This window comes from Chelon labrosus (assembly GCF_963514085.1).
Source record: "Chelon labrosus genome assembly, chromosome: 13".
In the NCBI taxonomy this organism is placed as follows: Eukaryota; Metazoa; Chordata; class Actinopteri; order Mugiliformes; family Mugilidae; genus Chelon; species Chelon labrosus.
The window spans coordinates 26,272,279-26,292,998 of NC_140346.1; the positions used below are offsets into that span (position 1 = coordinate 26,272,279).

General features: G+C 41.9%; 1 protein-coding gene across 3 annotated transcripts in view; it reads left to right on the forward strand.

The window, feature by feature from the left end:
- Positions 1 to 14,195, forward strand: part of caln1 (calneuron 1) — a gene marked incomplete at its 5' end in the record, with an annotated part of 58,757 nt that extends 44,562 nt beyond the window's left edge. For 2 of the 3 annotated variants that reach the window (XM_084559194.1, XM_084559196.1), the window contains 3 exons: positions 4,290 to 4,446; positions 13,099 to 13,281; positions 13,384 to 14,195. In XM_084559194.1, coding sequence (XP_084415320.1) covers positions 4,290 to 4,446; positions 13,099 to 13,226 — 285 coding nt within the window. In that variant the 3' untranslated portion in view covers positions 13,227 to 13,281; positions 13,384 to 14,195. Of the gene's footprint in view, positions 1 to 4,289; positions 4,447 to 13,098 lie in introns of all 3 variants that reach the window. The other variant, XM_084559195.1, reaches the window with a different exon arrangement.
- Positions 14,196 to 20,720: the final 6,525 nt, after the last annotated feature.

Sequence of the window (20,720 nt, forward strand, 5' to 3'; positions counted from 1 at the left end):
TTATCCTCATCCGGGGTCTGTAGATTGACCTACAGACCGCGGATGATGTCTTCTGACCTGGACGATGTCGTCTCTGAGCGGCACACGAATCCACGACGGTCGGCTTGTTTACCTGTAATTTGCTTCTGCTAGTTTTTTGTAACATGGCTGAATATTTTTCCGATTCTGAGGTTGTGGACAAACCATAGCAGTAATGCAAAACAAAAGTGATATTGGTGAGTAAACGATGGTATGTTATGCTAAAAATAAGGTCCAGGTTGTAAAAGTACAGTAGTTCCCCTTTAAAAGTGTTAAAAGGTGTACGATGTCAGATCCATTTGTTTAAATTTTAACCTGTTAATCAGAAGAAATGCAGCTGGATCAGTCATTTCTTTAGCTACTAAAGGTGACCTGGATGCATCCATCCATTTTCATCTGCTTATCTGAAGTCAAGTCTCAGTGGGAACAGGGTAAAGATGATATTCCAGATACTTCTCTCCCTATCAACACATCCCAAAGCATTACTAGGCCAGTCAAGATACACAATCCCTTTAGCGAACTCTGGGAATCCTCAAAGCTAACGGTCCCGGGTAATCCTCCTAGGGGAGGTGTCCAGGAGGCATCCTCACAAGATACCTGAACCACCTCCTCCTACTGTATCTCTAAGGCTCTGTGGAGGAAACTCCTCACCCATAAAGTTGTTTTAGGCTTTTACAGACCCAACAGGGATCTGAACCCTTTGCAGTTCTGAGTGCCCGCATACTGAACAATAATCGACCAGTCTTAGACACCACAGATCGATTCCAAATCCCCGCATCTTGTTGACGTTGTGGAAGCTTATTCATCGCTTATCACTGATAAACGAGTAAGCCTCCACCTCAGAGGAGATTTAAAGCCCATGTGAATCTCTTCCGGTTGTATAAGTCTGGCTGGGGTTCAGTTTCATTTCAGCACAAGTCTGGTTCTGAGCGCCGGCCACAGCAGGCCTTAACAGCATGTGACATTTCCAACTTTTCCGAACTCCCCATTAAAAGCACAGCTGCCTGAGTCATGTGATTGCACTTCAGACTGAACTTTTGTGAAGAATGTGTGACAAAGACGGCCGAAGGTTTCCTGCGTGGGGTTGAGAATAAAACTGTAGGTCACACAGCGCTGGGCGTCCCGCTAAAGATCTTTTCTGTGGGAGTCGCTTCAGGTCCAGGTGTGTCATTCTTCTCTTACTCCCCTTTATTTCACCACATTCTTCATAAAGGTCACCCGATGCTTGAATGTGAATATATTCTGAGAAAGTCTGTGGGATATGGAAAGTGAAAATAAAATGGCTTTTTTCTTATCTGTCACCGGAGGAGCGGCTCCGTGCGTGGACGGAGCTGTCCTCCGGCTCGTCTCTGTTTTCCCTCGCAAATGAAGTTGCGGCAGTCTCTTGATGTCTGTCAGCGACGCCGTCTTCGGGAGGCAGCAAGGTTGCGCGAAGGTTGAGTAAACACAATTAGACCGCCGACCTGCCTCCGTAGGGGAGAAGTCGCACAGGAGTCGGCTATAACTTTAAGTGGCAGATGCAGCAGGATTGCTTCAGGTGCATCTGTCTGTTTAGGACAAGTTAGCATCTCATCCTGTCTCTGTTGCCCAACAGGGAGGCGAGGGGATTTAAATAAATCAGTTCATTTAAATGACAGAGTGAGACATTTTATTTGTGCTTGAAACAAAAAAAAGAAAAACGTCTTATTTAATCTGTTACCCATGGTGAGTCATATAAGATGGGTTAGGGTTAGTATTCACAAATACAAAAACTAAATGACAGCAAAACAGATTTGAACGTGTTAGTGACACACTTTTATTTAACTTTTTAAATTGCCAACATTTATTGTCACCGTCGATTGAAGACGCCACAAACTAAAGCCGAAGCAGTGACCCTGAGCTTTTAATTAACTCTGATAATGAATCTTTACGCAGGCTGATTAACATTTTCAAGCGTGAGGGTTCATTAGCTCACTCTGAGGTTAAGAGATAACAAATGTCGGCGATTTACGTGATTATCCAGCGACTGAGTGTGGCGAACGTTATCCTTCGGCATAACAAACTCGTGAGGTTTAAGGATTTGTAGTAATGAATTGATAGCATTAATATTGTGGGCTGTCTTATTGTTAGATGCTTTTTTTGCTTTTTGAACCATAAAACGAGTCCAGTCCACTGTTAGATCTCCCCCCTGGTGTCGTCTGCAGGTCTCATCTCATCGTTTTCACTGCAGCGTTATTATAAATTTGACTTGATGTCTACAGACCACACGGATCGTTTCAGATTACAAAGAGACGTCTTCTTCTTGATTCGTCAAGAAAACATTCAAGGTCACAAGAAGAAACAAACAAACAAAAAAAAAAAGCAATACTTTTCTTCTGTAACAAGATTGTTTGACGTCGTGCCCCAGCTCGACTTAGTTTCAGTCCAATGGAGTGATTGGAATTTGAGTCTTGGTGTAATCTGCTCCCACTCTTATTTAGCTGTGTTCATGCACTTTGGGTGGATTGAGAGCGGCGTGAGTCAGGGATCCTTCCAGAATTAGGATGTAAATCATGTATATTTCCTTAAATCTGAGACACATTTGTGCAATTCCATTGTGTTTAGCTTGCACTTAATATTGTTTGGTTGGTTTTGGTTCAACAAACTCTTTTCCTGGAAGTGCTCGGGGTTCATAAACGCAAATTGTAGTTGGATTCTGCACATAATAATTACTATTAGTATTTTTAAACTGAGTTAGGTTGGATTTCCTAACTCAGATTACCCCTCTGCTTGCTCCAGCTTCGGAATCGTCATTGATCCGGATCGATCTGGCTTAGCCATCTCGTTGCATATTCATCCCTCCTCTGTGCAGCTACCCTCCTTTTCAGGGGTCATACAAGGATAGGACAGGGCTCCTGTTTCCCTGGGTGGAGGACAGGGACACAAGTCGTGATAGACAGCACAAAAAAAAAGACTCCAACCACCCGCTGGGTTCAAGGCCGGGGAGTCGACATCAGTAGAAAAGGTGATAATCACAGTTCAGTGTTTGTTGGATATGTCCAAAATAACCTCTCTATATATAGATCTAAAGCTAGGGACCCTCCCTGTCACTTGTTGTCTAATGTAATCCCCTCACACTCAACTAATAGAAAAGGGAGAAAGATTAATTTCTTAAATTTCGAGGTAGAGCTATACACCAATCAGACATAACATTATGACCACCTTCCTAATATTGTGCAGGTCTCCCTTGTGCCTCCAAAACAGTTGTGACTCATCAGAGAATGGACATGGGCCTTCTGAGGGTGTCCTGTGGTGTCTGGCAGCACAGTGTTGTTAGTGGGGGGGCCTTTGGGTCCTATGGGTTGAGGGGAGGGGCCTTTGTGGATCATCCCACATACCTGATGCTTGTTTTTGTGTGTGTGTCTGTGTCAGGCTGCATCCTGCTGCCATCAAGGAGTGTCATTGCTATGGGGTGGGGGTGCCTGGTCTGGTCTAGGTGGGTGCTACATGTCTAAGTAACATCCACACCAGTGAATGCCAAAGCAGAGAGACTCTACTATCAGTAGGCGGTTATATTTAGTTTTGTTTACTGAGTGAGGACATGTGGGAAAGTACGTTAATAACATTTAAACCAATTCACAGTCTCTTCAGCTGCTCAGGGCTCACTGCTCTTTATGGATTCATTCTCAGTCACGTATTCTGTTTGGCTTAATTGCATTGCGTCTTTTAAACATCTTAATGTGGGAGAAAATGAAACCGCGTCTTGCTTAAATTGCCACTCTCAAGTGGAGAAGTACAGCAGGGAGATGACGATCAGATGCAAAGAGGTCTTCCTCCGATCAAACTCGGTATCCTTGAACTTTAGATTCAAAAAAACTTCTCCGCCGCTCTTTGCTCTCAGAGAAGACCTTCAAACTTCTTTGATTTACGAGCGCTGCTGTGGATGTGCCTTAATTTGGATTGATTTTTTTCAGAAAGTGGACCATAAATCAATCACTTTCAGACCAGTGAATTTAATTTAAAAAATGCAACGCTCTGATTCAAAAGAATCTCTGGGATGTCCATGGGAGGTAATTACTGGAGCATCTTCTGTGCTTATAGTGCACATTTATAAAAAGTTTAGAGATGTCTGTGCTCCACAGCTCAGGGTGAGGGTGACGTGGAGTTTTGTGACGTTTTCGTGGAGTTTGCAATTAGTCGTGTCACGAGTGCACACGCGTTGGTTCGTCTTCCGATCATACACTACACGGCCAGGCATACTGCACTTGAATACACACTTTTTCTAAATTTCCTCCCCATCTCTGATCCCGCAGTTCGACATGCAGAGGATCACCCTGGAGGAGCTGAAACACATCCTATTCTACGCCTTCCGCGACCATCTGACCATGAAGGACATCGAGAACATCATCATCAACGAGGAAGAAAGCCTGAAGGAAAACTCTGGGAACTGTCAGACAGAGTTTGAGGGAGGTGAGTGAAAGTCCCTGAGCTAACTTCACACACAGCCACTTAGGCAAATGTGTGTGTGTGTGTGTGTGTGTGTGTGTGTGTGTGTGCGTGCATTTTGCAGATGTGCAGTCTGTCTGTGGCGTGTGGGCTGCGAGAGGGGAAGTAACTCGTGCTGCTGTCAGGAAGAATTTGAGCTGCTCATCGGGATCTACAGTCAGCAGCACACCTGCTGATTTATTGATTGGGGTCGTTCGTGGTGACTGGTGTGAGCTGGTCACCTGCTTCAACGGTGGCTCAGATTGAAATATGCATGAAGCTCACTCCGGAAAACCAGCCATCCAAGATTTATGGCCAGCAGAGCGCCAGAGGGTATTCCAGGACTTTTTTCACTGTCGCCATAAAAACAGGAAATGGCATTGTTTCTGTCAAACCACTCATATCTCAAATTTAGCTTAAAACATTTTTTAAATGCCACGTTTGGATTCAGAGTGAATGAGTCAGCCTTTGAGATCTCTGGGTCAGAACACCAGATCAAAAAAACACTTTAATTCACAAAAAACATTTTGATAGGAAATTAAAGCCGACAGTCACAGCACTCACAATGTCGTCGAGGCACTTCTGTACGTACACTTCTACTAAACAGATGCTTGTTGTTATTAACCAGCAGCCAAGTTACACCGATCAGCCACAACATTAAAACCACTGACAGGAGAAGTAAATAACATGGAGCATCTTGTGACAATTCATTGTTCTGCTGGGAAACTTCTGGACCTGGCATTCATTGGTGTGGATGTTACTTAGACATGTAGCACCCACCTAGACCAGACCAGGCACCCCCCCACCCCATAGCAATGACACTCCTTGATGGCAGCAGCCATCCCCAGCAGGATGCAGCCTGACACAGACACACACACAAAAACACTTTAGGAACAACTAAAAAAAACATGAAGAACAGCACAAGGTGTTGACCTGGCCTCCAAATTCACTAGGAACTGATCAAGTATCTGTGGGATGATCCACAGAGGCCTCTCCCCTCAAAGGCCCCCCACTAACAACCCTGTGTTGCCAGACACCACAGGAGACCCTCAGAAGGCCCATGTCCATTCTCTGATGGAGACCCACACAATATTAGAAAGTTGGTCATAATGTTTTGCCTGATTGTTGTATACAGTTTTTTGTCGATGCTGTTGAACCTTGATTAAAAATATTCAGTGACTTCAGTAAAAATTAGAGGACGAGCTAATGTTTGGTGAAGCTAGAAACCAAAATGAAAAATGAAAAGTTCTCGCTCTGTTTTAACCGGTGGCTGTTTAGCTGTAGGCTGTTAGCGTTATTCACAGTGTGTGCACCTTGACTGATGCTTCGTGTGCTTTTGAGAGCAGCTAAATAATGCGACTCTCTCCGCGGCACCAGTAACGTGATTTTAGGGTGTATGAAACGCTGACTCATAACACTGCCGGCTCCCACGCGTCCTGAAGGCAGCGTAGTCGAACCGGGTCCCGGCCTACTTTGTCATGCGGTGAGACTGTGCTCATCAGAAGTGTCTGATCCTGTATGTGTGAAATTCCAGTGCATTGAGATTTTTCACTCTGGTCATGGCTGTGGACTAAAATGATTCCCAAACGGCACCAACCAATCTGTCCTCTGTTAGAGAGAATCCACTGGTGTCACTGAGGATGGACACAGGTTGCACCGGCACTTTATCAGGGTCCTAAAACTAGTGTAGAGGGATGACAACATAATGTTCCGAGCAGGTTTATGACGAAGGCTCCGAATCACACAGAGTAATCACATATTTAGCCCCAAGCTCCATGGGTACCACCTGCCACACGGAGGACACCAAAACGCACTCCGTCATGGAGAAATCAATACATCGTGTCACAGTGCGATTCATACCGAATACAATTCATCATGCTACTCTGGTTCTTATTACTTCAGCTCGCTGATATACGAGGTAGCATAAGAGGGACCTGATTTCCCTCTGGCTTTACCTCTGGAATCAATATAGTGTTGAGCTGAAAAACAACGGAATGAAGAATGTAACCACTGATCCGTGGAGGTTCACCAGGCGCCGATTCACTGCCGAACAAATTGCAGCGATAGCGCAAAGCGCGGAGAAACACACCGGAGCAGCAGCTGTCCGCGGGACGCTCGGCAGCCACTTGTAAGCGTGGAAATCAACCCTGATCCATGAATGTCACAGCTGCCATGCAGGTGCATCAGTTTAAGGGCATATGGATTTCATGCATCATTTAAAGCTCTAAGTGTTGACTTTTTTCACTTACATAAACATCGTTTATTTTTATTTTTTTGCAGTTATGAGCACAGAAATACTCCTGGAATAAGAGAGTTGATGCATTGAACTAAATTATCCTGCAACGCTATGTTTGAGACTTATATGTGAAAGCAGTAAACTACATCTGTCTTAATACCAGACATTCTATATGACTTCTTAAACCCAGACTCCCAACTGCAGCTCCCAACCTTATGTTTTTTTTTTTCTTCATACAGTCAATAGCATTTTTTTTTTAAATTCTACTTCTGTAACCCTGCTCTCGTGCGGCTTTGTGTTTTTGGATCAATCGCCACATCGATACATGAAAAATATACAAACCACACTCCCAGTAAAGTTTGTGTAAAACTTAAATAAAAGCAGAACACAACCTAGAATTTCAACCTATACTCAGCTGCATTCACCACAAAGACAACTGATATTTTTTTTGCAAATATTCACTAATTTTGGATTCCACGTTCCAAAGAGGCTGAGACGGAGGCAACGAAAGACTGGGAAGGTTGATGAGTGCTCAAAAAAACACCTGTTGGGAACAATCCACAGGTGAACTGGTTAATTGGAAACAGGTGAGTGTCGTGAGTGGGTATAAAAGGAGCCTCCATCAAAGGCTTAGTTGTTCACAAGCAAGGGAGGGATGAGGTTATGTGCTTTGAGGAGAACTGACAAAGTATGACAAGATACGATATGATAATGCTTTATTTAACCCACAGTGGGGATTTGGTCCACACCTTTGTCTCATACCTAGAATGATTGGTGCTTATCTTCATCTTGTGAACAACTGTGTGAGCAAATAGTCCAACTGTTTAAGAACAGTGTTTCTCAGAGTGTTCAGTTGCAAGGAATTTAGAGATTTCATCATTTAAAGTCCATAATATCATCAAAAGATGATATTAGATGAGTCTGGAGAAATCTCTACATTAGTGGCAAAACTGAAAACCAAGCATGCCTGTCACCTCCTTCATTCTGTAAAGGGTGTTACCATGTGGGCTCAGGAACACTTCAGAAAACCGTTGTCAGTTAACACAGCTCATCACTACATCTACAAGTTCAAGTTAAAACTTCTACGGGCCCCGAGCTCGTCTGAGATGAACTGGCACGAAGTGAGCTGTGGTCAGACGAGTCCACGTTTCATTTTGGAAATCACAGACGTTGTGTCCAAAAAGGAAAAGGACTGTTCAGATTGTTCAAAGTTCAAAAGCCATTAACTGTGATGGTATGGGTGTGTGTTAGTGCCCGCGGGATCACCATTAATGCCTAAAAGGTACATACAAGAGCAACATATGCTGCCATCCAAGCAAGACAATGCCAAGCTACGTTCTGCACATATCACAACAGGGTGGCTTCATAGTAAAAGAATGCAGGAACTAGGCTGGTCTGCACAAAGTGAACTGTTGAGCAACTGAAGTTGTGTATCAAGCAAGAATAGGAAAGAATGTCACCTACAAAAGCTTCAGCAATCAGTGTCGTCAGTTCACAAACATTTATCGAGTGCTGTTAAAAGGAAAGTTGATGGAACACGATGTGCCCCTGTCCCGGCGTCTTTGGAACGTGTTGCAGGCATCAAATTCAAAATGAGTGAATATGTGCAAAAATGCTGTAAAGTTTCTCAGTTTGAACATTAAATATCTTTGTCCTTGTAGTTTAATCAGTGGGATATAGGCCCGACTTCAGTGAAATTGGGGTTTGTATTTCCTATATCTGTATAATTAGAAAACGGAGCCAAACACAGCCTTACTTTGCAGCAGACGAACATTTAGAAACGCTCCACCAGAGCCTGCTGGACAAATACAATCCCCTCAGACTTTATCAGATGAAAGTCACACTCTTTAATTAACAGATCATTCTTCCATTAGAGCAATATGGAAATAAATGTCAGAGCCCTGAGAACACACATCAGAAACGTCACTAAAATGAAATTGAAACTATAAAATAAATATGTATAGCCGCAGAAGGGTTGTCAGCTGAAATGTCTCAGCTGAGTATGAACAGAGAGACGAATGCCTCTGAAGCGCATGTGAATCCAGACTGCCATCAGTCAGCAGCCTGGAAACCAACGAGTCCTCCATTACCTTTAAAACCACAGTGGCCCGGTGCTGACAGTCCGGTCTCTGTGGACATTTGGCAGCGAGGACTCAGGCGTCTGCTGGGGTGTTTTACGAGGCTGAAAACAGGTTCAGGCGACTGGACCGAGAACTCATGTCTAGACCACAACTCCCCTCCCATCAACACATGCTCTCTCCATTAACACCCTGTTCATCTCATATTTACAGCTGTACACACAAGTTTTGGTAAATTAAAAAGTAGAAAGAGTAACTGTAGCATCCATAAACGTCCTGCATGTCTCTGAGCTTTAACTCACCCTCTGAAGCAAACAATAAATTTATTTGTCATATGGTTTTTGATATGATGGTTGATACATGGGGCATTTATGGCGATTTACTGGTTGCAGTTTTTTTTATTTTAGAAATAAAAGCTGAATAAAAAAACTTAATTTCTGTTGGTTTGGTTGTATTTTACCCAAACAGGATTATTTTTATGACCTTTTTTATTTTCCCCTTTGGAAGAAAAAAACAATTTCTGCCTTTGCACAGGCAAAGATGGACTAAAATATGTTTGCATACTCTGAATTTCTTCTTTGAATTGGTGAATATATATTGGAAAACTACCAGTACCAACAATAATCACCAAGTGAACCTCTGCAACTTTAGGTTGCACAGAAAAATCACAAATAAATATTAAAAAATTCCGCTAATATGGAATCAATGAATACCTATTTTAATGTTTTAAATAATCAATTTAATTAAATCGAAGAAAAAAAATAGCATCGATGCAAATTGCATCATGAAATGCATTATGGTACGACTCAGGTAAATGTACCATATATACCTGCTGTACCATATTGTTTAAAGTTAGTGTGTAGGTTGCTTCAATAACATAAACTTTGTAAAAACATTTTGTAATATCGGTGCACGCTGCAAGAAAAAAAAAAAACTCAACACAAGTCAGCCTTTTAGAAAAGTATTGATTGTATGTGCAGAGGTCCCAGAAGCTGATGCATCAAATATGATGTATTTAAGCGTTGTAGTGTTAACTGATTTATAAGGACTTGTGTGACGGGCCAAGAATTGTCAGAATTAATTATCAGCCAAAGACAGACGGCTCCTCTGAGGAACTGAAAAAGAAGTTTGCATTGTCCAAAGTGGCGTTAGGAAGCTGTAGCTAAACGAAGGCTGTCACGGTCAGGATAAAATCTGGAAGCAAGACGGTTTATCAGGAGAGACGGTGCACCTCTTCTCTAATCAATGCACATAGACAGAGCAAGCAAATGAAAAACACCCAATTAAAGATCATTTTACATGCTGTCAGTACAGTTTTTGAAATAGATTAAAAAATGTATAGACACAGGGTCCAGGGCAGAGTAAAAGAGAGTGTGTTTTTCTAGCAGCCCTCCTTATTTCCATCTCTGATACAAATGTTCAACGGATGAGGCCGAGGCTGAGGCTGAGGCTGTGGTACCAGGCAGCTTCAACGTGTGAATGTGAGTAACTGTGACTGCGACAGTGCCGTTCCTGAAAAGAGATTTGTTCTCGGAAAATGACTCTGATTAAAAACATATTCCATATGTCCCACGATGTACCGTACATACAAATAACAGCGCAAGTAAAAACTCAACCTTCACCCAGTCAGTGCTGAAGTTATATAACCTTGGTGGTAAAGCTCATTCCTGGTTAATCCAATGAAGTCGGCTCATGTTTCCTATTATGTAAAAGTCTGGAGTAGCATTATTCAGATGAAGACTGCCAGATAATGACACGGCCTCAGCGCCTCAGCCAAGAAAGATGTGGCCATTTCTGACCTTCTTTCCACATTGGGTTTTATTTGGAACGGCGTTTTCTGATGACTCCAGTGCCTCTTGAGTTTCCAGTTAAAAATAGAGCGAGTGAGAGCCGCGAGTGCGGCCGTGGGTCATTGGCCCAGCTCCCCCTAATTACCGTGGCCCGGTAAAATCATCTCACCCGCTGCTGAGTAACCAGTCGGTGCCAACGGTTGGTTGAGCCAGAAAATGGAGAGAACCTGGCGTGCTGTTGCGTGAATGTGAGTGTCAGCTTGGATTTCTATATAAAATGCTTCAGTTTAATACGCTGTCATGTCCTCTTTGAAGTGGGTATTATGGAGACAAAGAGGTGAATGTGTTGAGGGAGGATTTTGGTGTGAGGTATCTAAATTCTGCTCAGGGAGCATGACACTGCTACTCAGAGCTGCACCATCATTTTTATACAATACTTTTCTAATATTATTTCTGCTCTTTAATTTACTTGATTGGAACAGAAGCTCGTCTCAGTATAATGCAGCTCCTAAAGTTGAATGACCCCTCTATCAGAAATGATAGCCTCCGTAAAGATATATATTCATATATACAACTATACTCCCAAGTGTTTTATATTTCTGTAGCGTAATACCCCTCTAAAGCTGCAGGACTAATTGGGCTTTTTTCTTATGACTTTTGGCTAAGAAGTCGGTCTGCGAATCGTGACGCTTACCCTAGTGTCCCTCTCTGCTGGTAACTTCCCAGCAACCCGCTGTTCATTCAGCCGAGATCCAGAGCAGAGCTGTTAATTCTGCCCAGCAACACTAATGTGAGATCACACCTCAGGTTTATTTCCTTTGGTCCCAGCTAGAATGGAAAATGTCTCAGTCAAAAAAAAAAAAAGTCTCTGTGGAACACGGTTGAATTCAAAGTGGATTTGTGACTAAAGGTCGCTTGAGTTTAAAAAAACAAAAGTATTGTGCAGAGGATTGAATGAGGTTTGTTGCCTAATACATGGTCGGCATAAAGTGTATTCACCCACTTTCCCTGCCATTGATACATAAGATAAGGCAAGATACAACAACATATGATACCATAAGATACGGCAAGATACGATACAATAAGACAAGATATGACGAGATACAACAAAATGTAACACGATACGATGCGACAAAATATGACAACATAAGAAAAAATACTATACGACAGGATACAACACGCTAAGACAAGATAGGACACGATACAATAAGAGCAGATATCATAAGATATGACACGATACGATACGGTACGACAAAGTACGACAAGATACAATACCATAAGGTATGACTAGATAAGATAAGATATAATAAGATAAGATAAGATAAAATCCGGTATAATATGGCAAGATACAATAAGATACTTCAAGATATGACAAGATACAATACAATAAGGCAAGATAAGACAAGATATGAGAAGATATGGCAAGATACGATACGATACGATACGATACGATACGATATGATACGATAAGATAAGATAGGACAAGATACGCCAAGATACGATACGATACGATACAACAAGATACGATACAACAAGATATGAGAGGATATGGCAAGGTATGGTACGGTACAGTACGATATGATAAGACAAGATGGGACAAGATATGACAAGGTACGCCAAGATACGATACCATAAGATACGACTAGATACGATAAGCTAAGACAAGATATGATAAGAAACTTCAAGATACGACAAGATACAATACCATAAAATACGACTAGATAAGATAAGATAAGATACGATATAATATGGCAAGATACAATAAGATACTTCAAGATATGACAAGATACAATACAATAAGGCAAGATACGACAAGATATGAGAAGATATGGCAGGATACGATATGATATGATATGATAAGATAGGACAAGATACTACAAGATACGTCAAGATACGATACCATAAGATATGACTAGATACGATACGATACGATACGATATGAGAGGATATGGCAAGGTATGGTATGGTACAGTACAATATGATAAGACAAGATGGGACAAGATATGACAAGGTACGTCAAGATACGATAAGATATGACAAGATACGTCAAGATGCGACACGATAAGACAAGATTAGAAAAGATATGGCACGATACGATACGATACGATACGATAATGCTGTATTTGTCCTACAGTGGGGATTTGGTCCACACCCTTGCACTGTAGATCTCCTCATACCTGGAATGATTAGTTTGTTTTCCCGACAGCAAACCACAAAGCATACAAGGGATCAAGACTGGTATTTTTAGGCCTCCATGGGCAGTTTCTATTATTTAAGTTTGAATGGCATTAATCTTTCCTGGGAGAGAGAAGTTGACCAGTGAACTGAGAAGAGGAAGTGCTTCACAATATAAATAAATCACTGACAACGTGCTCTGTGTCCCTGCACCCTCTGTTTGTCTTCATTATATTCTTCCTCTGGGCACAGGAAATGATAAATTCAAAGTCCTGTCAGAAACAAAAGTGTTCTCATCTTTTAAATCAACACTTGTTTATGTTTTCCTCATCTTCCTATTTGTCCACTTCTCTTCCAGTCCACCCCTCGAAGAAGAACCGTCAGACGTGCGTGAGGAAGAGCCTCATCTGCGCCTTCGCCATGGCGTTCATCATCAGCGTCATGCTCATCGCAGCCAATCAGATGCTGAGGAACGGCATGGAGTAGTAGCTGCGCCCACTGTGAGCTGGGAATGAGCCAGCCTGCATGTGCATGCCAGTGGGTGAGGTCATGTCCCTGTTGATAGGAAACGAACTGCGCCGAAAATCTGTTTTTAAAATTGTTCTTAGTTTTTTTTTTGTTTTGTTTTGTTTTTTCAAACAAGGGTCACGTCTCCACCCGACGTCCAATAAAACCGTGAAGCCAGCATGAGGAGTCATGCAGGACTCCTCCCCCTTTATTCTGACAGGGACACTCAAGGGCTGACATTCCACATGATACACTGTCGTCTCTGTTTCCCTGATGCAATAAAAAAAATATATAAATAAATAAATAAAAGCAGTGAGTGCAGGAGTTAAGAGCTGCTTGCTGATGTGACCCGTGTCTGCTGATCTGTCACCCACCGGGGGGAGTCTGGTGAGCTGCCCCGGCTACAGCCTGCACCCCGGAGGGAACGAGAGGACGGGAACAATTGTCCTCTTTTTATGGTTGGATGATGGCAGAGCTCGCCACCGCTCAACTAGAAGGATCTGTACGGAGCAGGCCGGAGCTCCTGGAGCTCTCGTGGTGTTACGATGCTTCAGCTCTCCAACTGCTCTACCCCCGAAACCCAACAAACCGATTAGTAAAGCAAGGAAAGTGTTTTATGGCAAATAAAGGACCTGTGTTTTGTGCAAAAAAAAAAATAATAACGTGTCTGTGTCCTATTAAAGGAAAAAAAGAATCCACCCTCCAGTGCTCTCACACTATATTACACATATACCCCCCGTCTGTCGTGTTGAGTTCACCGCAGGAGTCGGTTTTGACGTTATTTAACTTTTCTTTCCTCCCTACTTCCCCTCGGTCTGTCTCATCTACTTCCGCCTCAGTTGGTGATTTTCCCAAATTGACCTTAAACCTCCAGAGAACAGGTCTGAACTCGTCGCATTCGGCTGTGTCTCGATGCGTGGGCGGGAAAAGAGCGAGGATAATGGGTGACGGGCGAAATAGCGAGATGTTTTCCAGTCGAGAAAACCTCAATTGCTGCTCCTTCGGATCTAAACGCGGCGAGCCTTCTCGCTGTGATGTGGGGTTCTACCTGCGCGTCTGTTGGTGACGCCGCTAAATTAAGCATCTGGCTCCGGCCTCAAACTTCATTTGAGTTTGCTCTGAAACTCAGCCACAGTTGGAAATATAGTATATCTCTGACATAAACTCTGGGTTTCAGTAATCGTACATAAGAATAAAAATGAGGTTTTAGGGAAGATTTGTCCTTCCATTATCGCAAGTCAAGTTAAGAATAACAGTTAAAAATTACAAATAAAAGTGTTGTGAAATTTAGGCACACTATGATTTATCCACCATTTTAGCTCAAGTTTCTAATTTCTTCTGTTTTAATCAATTATCATTAGATTATTTTTCTATATTTGCGATCATCAGAGGCATCACCTTGAAATTACATTCACTATTATTTCCAAGCATTTTATTGGAGAAACAAAATCTGCATTGATTGATACTGAAAATTAATTTTCAGTACCATTAGCGTAGTTATATTCTCCTGACAGCTGGCGTGCAGCGTTCACAACCTGACAGTGGAGATAAAATTCACAATTACGGCTCCACATTTCATTTATTTTCTGCTGTGTGATATAAAGACCACACGTAACGATATGAACTCCCGAGGTGTCCAGAGTTTCTTGCGGCACTGAATAATTTAAGGCCTCATCCTGACACGCTGCGTCCTGCCGCGGCCGGCTCTGAACTCCTGCACTGACTTTCATCTGAACATGTGAACCCCGCCAGGTGGGCGGTGGGTTTGACTGAAACACCCATATTATCAAGTGCATGCGATCGAAGTCAGTGTCTTCTGTAAATACCGTAATACCCACGTCTGATGTGTCTCAAGTGTCTGTCGAGGTGTTCAGTGTCTTCAGTGTGTTGCATGACTGTCGGTGCTCTCTGCTCACTCGGGTTCAGAGGTGCAGGGAGGGAGCTCAGACGACGGAGGAGGCCGCTTTGTCACAAACCCGGCGGAAGCAGGCGGTCAAGGCCCTTTCTGTTTCCTCTCGACCCTCTTGCCAAAGCCATAGAACTCTGCAGAGGTGAACCTGACAACACAAGCCTGTTCCCACATGGAAACACAAGAACAAACGGGCATTTATTTTTATTTTTATGTTTTCTTTTTCTGCAGAAATCTGTATATTACATAGGGCTTGGTTTGTTCCTGCTGTTGTTTTTGCACTGTGTCTGTCATCCATTCCAACGAAACGCTCAGGAGGGTTGTAGGTTTGTGCAATAGTGCCATCTAGATGTGGAGTAAGATCACAGCGGCCATACCTTCGTCCCATCCCGTCCCAGTGTCTGTTATTTCTCACTCTCTTGAACACTAAACGGGAACGTGTTGTCAGGGGAGACTGCACATTATATTCACCATGTCTGGAAACTGTCAGTAGTAAATGTTCAAATTTTTATGTACAATGTATAGCTTGACTTTGCTCTACCCAACACTGCCGGTGGAGCAGCACTTGTATGCCAACACGTATTTAAACTGTGTATTTATAGAAATAGATTTCTTGCCTATGGCAGAAAAGTCATTTTGAACCTGTGAAAGGTTTCATTCACAGATGATTCATTACGTTTCTGGAGACTGGATAAGGAGCACTTGTGCAGAAGCAGTCTTGATAACCTTGTAGGTCACACTGGTTTAGATTTTTTTTATTTTTAATCTGGAAAAAAAAAAAATCACACAGATTGAAATTATGTTTTATTTTTTAATCTGTGGATCTTGCAGCATAGGTGGAAATGTCCCACCGAATTCACAGCTTGCCGTTGTTTTATCATTGATCTGTTAAATAGGAAGAAGTTTTAAGTTTTGCTTTTTATTTGAAATGTTTTTTGGTTTTTTTTTGAGGGGGGATTTAAGTTCGAGCTGCTGTCGCCCTGTTCCTGCAGAATGATTGCATGTCTCCATCAGTGAAGTAGAATGATCTTCTCAAGGGTTGTGAAACGCACAGTGTCTCTCTTCAGTAGCATGGCGGTTGGATCTCACGTTCGGTTGATTCTTATGTGTAACTTTGTACATAGTTAATGAGACAGCATATCTATTAGACAAGCACATACTATACATACTTTGCACGTGCAATATTTAAACACGTAGAGACTAGAGAATGACTTTAAGTTGTACTATTTATTAGAGGCATAATAATTATGAAATTGTAAATACGGACATCTGTACAAAAGCCAAAAGTTAAGAATTGTTGCAATAAACTAGTGTTTTTTAAATGATGTTTTGTGTTTTTATTTTGCACCCAACTTGCTATCAAGGCAGTTATCGGTTTTGGGAAAGTCTCTAACTTTGCAATAAACGTTCCTGCAGAGCTAACATAAAATAATGATATGCCTTTTTCACTAGTGCAAGGTATTAAGAAATAATTTAGTTATTTATTCCTTTTAACTCAAACTTCAAGTACCACACAGAGTCATGTCACCAGCAGAAGTTCTCAGACGACACTGCAGCTGGGATGGACAGGAGCCGGAGTACAAGAATCTAGTGAACAACTTTGTCTCATGGTGCAGAGCGAATTATGTTCTTATCAATACAGCTAAAACCAAGGAGATGGTGGTGGATTTCTGGAGGTCCAGGCCCCACCTGCAGCCTGTAACCATCAATGGGGAGTGTGTAGAGGTGGTTCAGACCTATAAGTACCTGGGTCTAGAGCTGGATCACAAGCGGGACTGGTTGGCTGACATAGACTCAGTTTACAAAAAGGTCAGAGCAGTCTTTATTTCCTCAGGAGGCTGAGGTCGTTTAACATCTGCCTAAAGCTGCTGGACATGTCCTACCAGACTATCGCAGCCAGTGTCCTCTTCTACATTGTGGTGTGCTGGGGAGGCAGCACTAAGAAGAAAGACGCCTCACGGCTGGACAAGCTGATACAGAAGGAGGGCTTTGTGGTAGGGGAGCAGAACTGGAGTCACAGACATCTGTGGCAGATGCAAGGACCTTGAAGAAACTCCAGTCCATCATGAACAATGTCCACCACCCTCTACTGGACACCATAGTCAAACAGAGAAGCTCGTTCAGTGATAGGCTGCTGTCTCTGTCCTGCACCACGGACAGGATGAGGAGGTCGTTTGTCCCTCAGGACTCTACAACGCCTACCTGTGAGGAAACAACTGGACTGTGGCCGGCTTCCTCCCACCATCCAAAGACATGCTGGTTAGGTTCATTGATGATTCTAAATTGGCCGTAGGTGTGAATGTGAATGGTTGTCTGTCTCTCTGTGTTAGCCCTGTGATAGACTGGAGACCTGTCCAGGATGTACCCCACCTGGGATAGGCTCCTGCCCCCTCGTGACCCTCCAGAAGACAAGCGGTTACAGAAGAAGAATGAATGGATGAATAAAAAAACATTTCTATCTATCTATCTATCTATCTGAGATGCCAGACTGTCTCTGTCGTGTTTTCCTGCATCATTTTACACCCACAGTGGTGTAAACAGAGGAATGAGACACCTAAACAACAAGACACTTCTCATCTTCCTGGGGATCAAGGGATGAGTCAGGCTGTCAGTATAGACGAGCAGAGGAAGGAGGACAGGTCACAGGCCGGCAGTAAATATGAGAAGGATGAGAGTGAGTGACAGGTGGAGGCTTGATGAGGAAACAATGAGGGGCAGGTGTGCAGGGAGGAAGGAGGGTCGGGGGGAGAGGGGGGGAGCTGAAGCATGAACACATGGTGGAAAGACTGAGGGAAGTACACTATTTTGTTTTACTGCTAAATTTGACAAAGATTCATATAAAACACTTACACAAAAAAACACTATTATTTAGTGTATGTTTAACACTGATTTACAACAACAATTTCCTACAGTCTTACTGTTATACTGATATCTATATTCTTCTTTATACCTCTGAATACAACTGATATTATTACATGTGTTAGTTGCATTTTATTTTCATATAAATATTTTCTTTCCACATGAAATGCATCCATGTTGGCTGTGCCGATTAATATTGCTGATAAAACCACATTTAAATCACAAGCTGTGATGCTCTTAATATTCCATCCCATGCTTCCTTTCCTTTAATGAGACATAAGTCCTTGAAAACTGTAAAACTTTGCTTTTTATGGCCATTGTAAAGTGTAAATATGAGCGGTGATGCGGAACATCATAGAATAAAAGTGTGGTGTAGAGAGGGAGAGATGATCTGAGGGAAGGGAGAAGGACAAAAAAACGATAGATCAATGAGGGGAGAACACAGCTCCAGGTCAGAGAGAGAGAGAGAGAGAGACGCTTGGAGGTCACAGGTTTGATCTGCACAGTTCCTCAGTCACTCCTCGTCTACAAACAGTATATATTATGTATGGTTTACTGGTGAGCACCACAAGAGGGTAGCATCAGACACACAGACTGTGAAGCTGAGGGCTGCACTCACAGAGAACTACATCAGACATAGTGCAATAAGGTTCAGTCACTGGTACTTTCACATGCAGATGGCCCAGTTGAACACTTGTAAAATGTCTTGTACATTTTTTTTTTTTTTGTATTTTTATTATTTCATTTTTATTTGTATTATTTAATTTTTTATTTTGTATTATTTTTATTTTCATTTGTATTTTTACTATTTCATTTTTATTTTTATTTTGTATTATTTTATTTTTATTTGTATTTATGTTATGTTTTTATTTGTATTTGTATTTTTATTATTTTATTTTTATTTTGTATTATTTTTATTTTCATTTGTATTTTTATTATTTCATTTTTTTATTTTGTATTATTTTATTTTTATTTTCATTTGTATTTTTTATTTTGTATTTTTATTTTTATATGTATTTGTGTTTGTATTTATTTTTATTTTTATTATTTTATTTTTATTTTTATTTTATTGTGTATTTTTATTTTATTTTCATTTGTATTTTTATTATTTCATTTTTATTTTGTATTATTTTATTTTTATTTTCATTTGTATTTTTATTTTATTTTTATTTGTATTTTTTTTTTTTTTTTTTTTTTTATTTGTATTTTTTTTATTTTATTTTAAAGTCTGTCAAAGTCTAAGGTTGAATAAATACAATTTAGTAAAATAAAAGGTGAATTTTCTACCATAATAATAACACAACATTTTCTCCACTAGAACTTTTTCTCTTCATGACCATCTGTCCCTTTATTAAATACAATAAATTTCATCATCATGTTATTGTCATGCTGCAGAATGAAACTTTACCAAATTGAACACTCCCTGTGGGTGACAGATCAGAAGACACTGGTCACAATACACAGGAACCTGACTGTGTCCTGACATTAGAAAGGCCACAAACATTTTCTTTGCAGAAATACATCCCCAGACCTTAAAGACGCCTCCGCCGTGCTTCTTAGCTGATATCTAAACTGTTCATATTATCACCTAAAGTTCCTCCGTCCAGTAACGAGATCCCTGTTCATCATTCAGAGAGCTACAGTTCATTCATCAGAGCTGACAGGCCTCGTTAGCTGATGAGCGTCATTCAGCCACGTATAGTAATCCCTTTTCATGGCGGTGGGCGCCGGGCAGGCCTCGTCATTAAGAGTCTGATCAGCGTTCAGCGTTTTGCATGCAGCCTCCGTCCTTCACAGCTGTATAACTCCGTCCTGCTCTCTGCTAGAAACAGGCCCTTGTGCTCCCAGCGTGCGTCTCCTATTTCATTTACATCCTAAGCTCTTAACCGATGCTTCATCCGGAGCAGCTTAGTGCCAGCGAGCGGTCGGTCTTCACTGTCTCATTCAAGGACACTTTCCACAGGACGCGTGGCCGCCACAGGACTGAATCCATTTAACGTCGGCCCACCTGGCTCCCTCTGATGTGGCGTGCTGTTGTACCACTTTTTCATAAAGAACGTGTGCTTCAAGTACTCATAAACCAAGCTGGTGCAAGATGCAATGCAGCTGGAGGCCGGGGGGCGAAGTCTCTTTTGAAGTGGTCTATTTTGGGAGATGAGTTCGAGGACTAATCTCACAGCATGAGGGAAATATTTTGACCAAAACCCTGCGAATGGATGGAGCAGTTAAAAAGAGAGTGGGCCCAGCATGGTGGCTCCGATTCTGCAGAGTCTGGAGCTTATTTAAAGTTAAACTGAAACGGAGGAAAAACTTAATTATGAACACACTCTGGAGAATATATTTCTCAACATTTTAAGTTTGACACTCGGAAACAGAAACCAGGAAACCAGTTGTTTATTGGAAGACAATCTCGGGAGCAAAACTCCAACTGATAACACTGAATTAAGTGAATATATGACATCATATACATCTCAGGACATTAACGATCGCCTCGAAGGCCTGCAGCATTTCCACAATCGATAACGCATGTGCACTCTCCTCCGCCCCTGATTCAATCTTCTCCTCGGCCTGCGGCGGCTCCATCTCCCTGCCCGCAAAAGTGCTTTCGTTAGTTTTGGCCGTCTGCAGTCGTTATGGCACCCAGCAGGAGCAAATCAACTCAACGGCAACTTAAACTTGTACCCACGCACGTACGGCGCCTTACA